The sequence below is a fragment of the Ipomoea nil genome, unplaced genomic scaffold (assembly GCF_001879475.1).
Source record: "Ipomoea nil cultivar Tokyo-kokei standard unplaced genomic scaffold, Asagao_1.1 scaffold2791, whole genome shotgun sequence".
Classification (NCBI taxonomy): domain Eukaryota; kingdom Viridiplantae; phylum Streptophyta; class Magnoliopsida; order Solanales; family Convolvulaceae; genus Ipomoea; species Ipomoea nil.
In genome coordinates, this window is record NW_017619219.1 from 436,513 (window position 1) to 445,064 (window position 8,552).

At 37.3% G+C, this 8,552-nt stretch overlaps 1 protein-coding gene across 1 annotated transcript; it reads right to left on the reverse strand.

Moving 5' to 3' along the window:
- Positions 1 to 593: 593 nt before the first annotated feature.
- On the reverse strand, positions 594 to 6,043 carry LOC109157653 (probable methyltransferase PMT13). The gene is made up of 7 exons (XM_019305509.1): positions 5,319 to 6,043; positions 3,554 to 3,757; positions 3,266 to 3,476; positions 2,915 to 3,176; positions 2,422 to 2,796; positions 2,200 to 2,295; positions 594 to 1,075 (listed from the first exon to the last, which is right to left on the reverse strand). The coding sequence occupies exons 1-7, from the start codon at positions 5,736 to 5,738 to the stop codon at positions 853 to 855; spliced, it is 1,791 nt and encodes a 596-aa protein (XP_019161054.1). The 5' UTR covers positions 5,739 to 6,043; the 3' UTR covers positions 594 to 852.
- Positions 6,044 to 8,552: the final 2,509 nt, after the last annotated feature.

Sequence of the window (8,552 nt, forward strand, 5' to 3'; positions counted from 1 at the left end):
TAGTAGGTTACCATCAATTTTAGCAGGTTACCTGCTTACGTGGCGGCTGAGTTGGCATTTTTAATAATTTTTAAATAATTTTTAATAACTTTTAATAATAATTTTTTTTAAAAAAATTGAAAAATAAATAAATAAATAAATTTTTAAAAAAATAAATTTGTTTTAAATAATTTTTTTAAAAAATTTATTATCAAACTTTATTAAAAATTATTTAAAAATTATTAAAAATGTCAACTCAGCTGCCACGTAAGCAGGTAACCTGCTAAAATTGATGGTAACCTGCTATCAGGTGAAATTGCATACATTTGGATTGTTCAGTGGCCTAATTGCACTTTTTTCGTTCAGTGTCCTAATTGCATTTTCACGTTACGTTCAGTGGCCAATTTGAACCTTATTCATTTAAAAAAAAAACATACATTTTTGTCCATACGATCAAAATTAATATAGGACTAAGATTTCACTCCATTTTTCACTTGAAACTTTCTTTGCACGTGAACCAATCCCTATATATATATATATATATATATATATATATATATATATATATATATATATATATATATATATATATAAACTTATAAACCTCCGGAGCAAAAGCAATCAAAGAAGTGCTTGGAAGAAATTAATGATGATTATGGTGTACAATAAATAACTGGTCAAGCTTACTAGCTTAGTACAGATGTCATTCCTTTTCAGATGACAAGGAACTTCCATATATGTACACTCCCCTTCACTCTATTACAGCAACCCCATTTAACAAACAACACAGTTGTACAAAGTGCATGCAGCGTCATCTATACGTGTGCCAACACTTGGATTTCTATAGTAAACAAACAAACAGGAAAGCTTCCATCAGTGGGAGGTTGAAGATAGGTTCCAATGTTTCTTTGTTGCTACCAGGATTTTCTCCCTCCCATTTGCGCCAGGCTCTTTCTCGTAGATGCTTGTTGTCCATCTTACAGCATGAGCAATTCGTTCGGTTCTGTCAATCACTTCGGGCGAATCTCGAATTACAACACTCCCTTCTGGCCTTAACATTCTATCAATTTCCACCATCAAATCCACCAGGTTACACCTGAAAATGTAGAGGAGATATCAGACCGCTTTCCACAGCTCAAGGGCTTTTTACCTGGCACTGTTTCTCTTTGTTCCAGAGTGGGATGGAGATTTCGGGAAAGGAATCACATAAAAAGCCAAGATCATAGCTTAGATCAAACAACTAAATTGCTTAATATGATATGCCAGGGACACATCAGGTGCTGATGGTTAGATATATAGCTATGGACAAAAATTAACTACAAAATGAAGTCTGAACAGGACACGCACACACATTTAAGATGCGAACTTCACTCTGCTTAACCTGGAACTTAGACAGTATGAACATTGTAATATCTTGCTTTATGCATTTTTTCAGGAAGCTACTTCCTACTATGTTTAAGTGGTTTTGCTCGTCAAAGTGAAACATTGCATAAAAAAGTTAGGGGAAATTGCACTTTTCATCCCTAAGTTACAGGGTAATTGTAGAATTCGTCCCTACTTGTTGGTCATGCTCACTTCTCGTCCCTAAGTTATACTGACGTTGAAAATTTCATATTTTTTCTAATAGGTCGTGCTTACTTCTCGTTCGTAAGCTATAATTGATGTTGCAAATTTAGTCCATAATGTTTTGTTAGAAAAAGGACGAAATTTGCAACATCAATTATAGCTTAGGGATGAGAAGTGAGCACGGCCAACAAATAGGGACGAATCCTACAATTACCGTATAACTTAGGGACGAAAAGTGCAATTTTCCCAAAAGGTTACCTCGCTACAATTGCAACGGTTAGATATTTAGTTACTATCAGTTGCTAAAAGACATTTCTTTTACAATCATGCATGGACAAAATGAGTTAGAGAAAGAATATTAAGATTGATAATGATAAAGTAGTAAAACTACTGAAACTATCATTATAAGATCTTGCAACGGTCAACATGACACTAGCTTCAAGCCATAAAATAACAAGCAGTAACTATTGCATATTACAATTAAATGGTCTTTCAGATTGTAAACCATTCTATCAAATTGGTGGATGCAAAGATTAACTTCTCCATATTAGATGCTCCAAAATGTAAGAACTGTTAATGTATAGCTATATGGAATATCATAAACCACAAATTCATGCATACTAACCATTTAAAAGTCAATAGGATCATACATACCTACTCTTGCCGGAACTAGGATCCTTTGTAAGAGATTCAATAGCAGCTACATGAATTAGATCATAGGTCCGAGGATATGTTGAGAAAGGCTCACACCTGAAAACGTAATCAACTGTTAACTCTCACGCTAAATCAATCCTCTGTGCTTTGTGTGTATGTTTTATGATTGGGTTTGTTTGGGGGTGGATTTTTGGCTGTGCTTAAAGTGCTAGAATGACATACCAATCATGGTAAACACCAATAAGTCCTCTATCATAAATGACATCAAGTGTTAATGGCTTATGAGCAGGAACGACATTCATCACCCACACAGGATCAGATATTATTGCTGCAGCGAAGCCTCCCAAAAATGCATTCATGTCCATGACATTTCGTACAGCTGGAGTTCCCAGTTTCAAGTTTAATGAGTTTTTGTAATATGTTACCCTCCTTGTCCATCTTCTATTGTCTGCTTCAAAAATATTGATTCCACTTTTTAATAAAACGGTCCTTGAAGAAGCTTCTACCAACCTCTGTGGCCATTTTGGAATTGACCCAATTGCATAGTCTCCTTTCACAGATGATGTCCTGCTCACACATTTTTTAAGTTCAAAGTACCTACCAACATGAAAACCATGTCAGCTATATAATTATGAAGGTTGAAGCTGCATTGGCAAGTGCTTTAGAATAAAGAGATAAAAGTCAATTCAACAATAATGCACACAAGCATCATCACCATGCAACACTTGGTTCATCAAATTCATCACACAGTTCAAGCCCAAATTCATTTTGGTTTGGAAGACATGAATCCCCACTGGGCTTTTTCCAGACAGCAGTGTTACCATCCACAACAATCAACTCGTAACACAATGAACTGGCCACAGTTTGGAGATCCGCCCACTCCTTATCCTGTTTAGACCATTGTACAGGAGGACCAGAGACAACAAAGTAGCCTCCTGGGCGAAGTAACCGATCAACTTCAATAAAGTATGTTGCATCTGCACATACCAGTTGTTTTGTTAAAATCAGAAGCATATTAGTAGTAAGATAATAGCAGCAAGTGTGGGTTGAGATATAGAAAACTTACTATATGCTGTGAAAGGAATCAAACACCGAGAACAATGCACCAAATCAAATGAGAAAGCAGGAAATGGGAGCCTGCGTGTCCCAAGCATGGCAACAAGTGCAGGTACTCCTCGCTCCAAGGCAAATTGTATTTGTGATTTGTGTGAATCTCTTGGAGCAAAAGAAACAGTCAACATGTCTTTGGAAAGTAGATAACCACCAAAACTGGCAACCTACAGGTGTAAGGAGCTAAATGGTTTCAGAGCAGTAGAAACCAATGAGTTCAAAGAAACAAAAATGGAATGCTTACCCCACATCCCATATCAAGGGCTGTCCTTAAAACTCCATCATCTAAAGGAATATACTGCTTGAGTTTCTCAATATACTGCTCTGCCCCATCTGGGAACATTGTGCCACCTCCAGGAAAGATGAAATATGGACCTTCCCTTTTCATCCATCCTTGGTGACCTTTCCTGTCAGCTATTTTATTGTAAGGCATGTTGTCATGAAATATCTGCAAAGGATAAAACACAGATTCATCAGTGACCAGACATAAAACATATTAATCACAGATCAAGCCACTCATGAAAAGGTAATGCCAAAATGGAATCTTTTAAGGATGGAATATGACTGACAGTAATCTTAAAACAAGTTATTAGAACATTGCATCAATGGTTAACCAAAATTGAAGAAATCACCAAAAGTACATCACTACCATACTAAACTTAAAGGGAAACAGGTTAAGCCATCCATCAAAGGATGATTTCCCCATTGTAACACTGAAAAGACATTGAGTAATTGGAACCATATGCCAAATTATATACGAATGAATTACTATCACTCACAACTGGACTAGGAAACATATAAATGGATCTCAGAAAATAGCTTAAACTCAGTTAACTTGCACTTAGAATTGCCTAGTTGAACATCTTTGGCAACTATCCAGTCTATGTAAAGTATGACCAAGTTTTATCTAAATGGTGAATCATACACAAAGCCACAAAGATCCAAAGTAAAGAAGGCACCCTCCGAACAGCTCAGATTTGAGCATCTTCATCCACATATTGGTATCTAGCTAGCTTATGTGAGATTTTCTTAACCAATTTGAGCTTCAAAGTCCTCACCCTTGTTCACAGTTCACATAAACATACAGCTTTAAGGGCACTGATTCACTGAAGTATAGCTAAATTCTGACCAGGCTTTATCTAAATGGAGAACCATACAAGAACCAGTCGTTATATTATAGACCGCGGTGCATGTGCACCGCGGTAAAAAACGACGCCGTTTCTTTAAGTAAAGAAACGGCCCGCCGTTAGAGTTAACGGAGTCCGCTTGTTTGGTGTATTAAACACCAACTGACACTACAGTATATCCAAACCGACACTGCAGTTATATCAAAATGATACTGTAGTTATAGTGAAATGAAACTGCAGTATATATAAACTGAAACTGAATAACATTTCACATATTTGAATGTATATTGTACAATGAAGCTGTAATTATATCAAAATGATCATGTAGTTGTGTTTTAATGAAACTATAGTGTATATAAAATAAAATTAAATAACATTTTCACATATTTGAGTCTATAAATATCGAATGAAACTATAGTTATATCGAAATGAAACTGTAGTTGTGTTCAACTGAAACTGCAGTGTATACAAAATGACACTAAATAACAGAGTTACTTTTTGGAAAAGGGTGCGAAACGGCGGAAACAAACACTGTTTATTTTCATTTAAAAAAAAGACGCGCGGTGCATAATATAATTTGCCTACAAGAACTAAAGGAAGGGGTTTTCTGAAAAGCTCAGTCCAGACTAAACTAGTACTCAGAGTAGAGTCTTCATTTACATGGCCACATTCACATCTAGGCAGCTTCAATGTGTTTTTCTTACCAAATTAGGCTTGGGGATTTGGAGGGTTCACAGTTCTCTAAGCACAGCTTTTAAGTGCATTAAATACTTCAGTAAAACATATAACTACCTACTGGGGGTTCTGCATTCTCAGTTTGAAAAGTTCAAAATTTGAAAAGAGTGATAAACTAGGTATGAAACGAAATAAAGGAAAATTCACCTTATGCAAACTCTCCGGCCACCGGACAGGAACTTTGTATCCCTCAGGGGGTGGAATCAAGCAAATCGGTGTCTCGTGAGGCAAAGGGCAATGCCGCTCCCGGTAGTAATTCATCTCTCGACTAAGTTGGCTGTTAATTCTGGGGTCCTCACAGGGCATATGGTCCACATAATCAGCAGGACAGAACTGGATCGGGGCGATCTCCCTGCCCGACTCCACGAGCGTGACGAGGAGGCTTCGCTGCTGCGAATCCCCGGAAAGCAGCGCCTGCCGGCCGGATGCCGCCAGAGAGTCACCCAGCGGCGTGAAGACGAGGAGGAAAAAAACGAACACCGCCGCAAAGAAGGCCGCGAACACCAGATCAAGCAGCTGCCACTTGCGCGCATTCCGGTGCGATGAAAATAAGCTTAAATGACCCATTTCTCAATTCACATCAACTTTAAGTTCCTACTCAAGATCCGATCATATTCAAAATGCACCCAGCTGCTATAAACTACTCCATTACGCGATTTCCATATGTGTACAAGAATCTACTACCGCAGTAGAAATGCCAGTGCTGAAGCGTATGCAGGGTGCATAACATTTAATGCAAGTTGATGGATGCTGATCTGAGCTTAGGGAGTAAATGCAAGAAGGGTTTGCCGGTTTGGTGCAGAGTGGGAGAAAACACTCACTCATAGAGCGCAGTTGGGGAAAAGAAGGTTTGGGGGTTTAAGGATGATAGCGGCACAATTAACCATAACAAAGTTCACATTATTGGTATAGTGAATTTATATTATACAAAATAATATATTTTCAGTACGTAAATAATGTATTTTTTTTTATTATAATGTACATTTTAATATTCTAAAAGTATATTATTTGATAGTATAATTCACATAACTGTATAGAAATGATTGAGGTTTTGGCGTCATACATTGGTACAACTTTCTATAATTCGTAAATTATTTTATTTGTTTAGGGCAGTTACAACCCTTTGACAATTTTTTTAGTGAACTATGGTCCATAAAACTATGTGAATTATGAATAAAATGTATTTTTTTAATATGTTAAAGTTAGATTATTTATATATTGAATGTAAACTATTTGATACTTATCTCCCGAAATGTATGTATCATTTGTTTTTGGCACGACTTTTAAGAAAGTTAAAAAAAGTTAATTCTCTTTCCATTTATGTCCTTCTACTTTCTTACAATTTTGTAAATATTTCTTCATCTCATTTGTAGACATTTCTTCTTCTTTCTTCAACAAATCCCTCCTATATTCTATGTATTCTTTTCTTCCTTATACCCCAAGTAATTATACAAAAATAAATGAACTTAATATAATACTTTTAAAAATCATCATCTCTACATTTTCTTTTGCTATAAGAAGATTTAAAAAAAAAACATAGAGACTAGTGGTGTTTACAAATCTGAAGGATGGAGAGGATTGCCGCCAATGAGCTGCAAATGTTGACGTTGAAAGCCTTTAGTTGTAGAATAGATGGATGGGTATTTCGGAGAGTGATAAAATTATGATACTTGGGATGGCGACGTTGTCGATTTAAGAGACGGTGAAAAAAAGAAAGAGTAAAAACAGTTGATGAGGATCTATATCTCCCAAAGTTCTTTGTCTTAGATTTGGAAATGAAGAGTCATAGGAAGAAGAAAAATATACTATGTATTTGATCTTCTAAATGGACATGATTATCCCTTTTTGCTTTGTGTGTTCAATATGTGGATTTTTTATTTGATTAACTGTGATTATGGTCAGGTTTTAAAAGGCGAAGACGTGCCTTACGGCGTTTTGTAATGTTGAGGCTAGTCTATCATTCCTACTCCCTCTACCATTCTCACTCTAGACAATGTCTTGCATACCGTTCTCACTCTAGACAATGTCTTGCGTGTCCCGCAGTTACACAATAACTTAGTTTCTATATCCCAACTATGCAAGACTAACCGTGTGTCTATTGAATTTTTTGATTTGCATTTCCTTGTCAAGGATCTTCAAACGGGGGTTTCACTACTACGGGGCGAACATTAATGGTGTCTACTATGGACTAGTTGCTTCTCACCCAACAATTCATGTTACACAGTTGTCTCATTTGCCTCAGTGGCACCAACAACGTGGCCACCCGTCTAATAAGGTGTTACAACTTGTGTTGCAACGCTGTAATGTTCCAGTATCTATGTCGTCTGTGCGACAATTCTACTGTTCTTCATGCAATGTACATACTAAACCTCTGCAATTAGTCTATACTGATGTGTGGGGGCCTAATGAGAAATCTATTGATGAATTTGGCTATTATGTAATTTTTGTAGACCATTTTTCTAAATACATTTGGCTATACCCCATGAAACGTAAGTCGGATGTGTTTTTAATATTTACTCAGTTTAAACAGTTAGTGGAGAAATATTTTGGCCTATCAATCATTTCTCTTTACTCAGATAATGGGGGAGAGTTTATAAAACTTGTACTGTTTCTAAATGCTCACGGTATTTCTTATTTCACCACCCCACCACACACCCCTGAGCACAATGGAGTCGTAGAGAGACAACACATGCATATCGTTGAGACTGGTCTGTCTCTCCTTCACTCTGCATCCTTGCCGTCCTCGTACTATACCTATGCCTTTCAGACAGCCGTCTACCTCATTAATCGGCTCCCAACACCGGTTTTGAGTAATTAGTCTCCGGTTTATGTCCTGTTTGGTCAATTGCCTACCTATGATAAGTTACAACCCTTTGGCTGCCTTTGTTTCCCCTTGTTGCGCCCCTATAACACCAAGAAACTACAGCCGAAGTCACGTCCGTGTATCTTTCTTGGCTACTCAAACACTCAATCAGGTTACAAATGTCTAGACTACAATTCTACTCGCATTTATGTATCTAGGCATGTTAAATTTGTGCCTCATATGTTTCCTTATAGAGATTTGCAGCAAACACCTAACAGCCCACCCTCTGGTTTCCATGGTTCAGAAGTCAGTGATGTTGTGTTCAAGTCATCTCCTGTGTTTACATAGTCCGTGACCACTCCCTTAGCTGTTCAATCACCAGCTCCGTCTTCCGCGTCTTCTTCAGCTATGTCTCTCCCTAACATAGCCGACTATCCACAACCTGCTCCGGTGGATGTTCAAACTCCGGTTCCAACACAGGTCGGCGAAAACAGTCTGGACGTCCCCACTTGTTCACTGTTAGCTCAGTCCAGTTTGTTATCACCTTCTGCTTGCTCGTCACCCATTGTTCCATAAAG

Coding starts and splice junctions, on each gene's coding strand:
- LOC109157653 (XM_019305509.1), bottom strand. CDS start 5,738: ATGGGTCATTTAAGCTTATTTTCATCGCACCGGAATGCGCGCAAGTGG. Junction 3,477..3,553: donor CCCTTGATATGGGATGTGGG/GTAAGCATTCCA, acceptor TTACACCTGTAG/GTTGCCAGTTTTGGTGGTTA. Junction 2,797..2,914: donor GATGAACCAAGTGTTGCATG/GTGATGATGCTT, acceptor TCATGTTGGTAG/GTACTTTGAACTTAAAAAAT.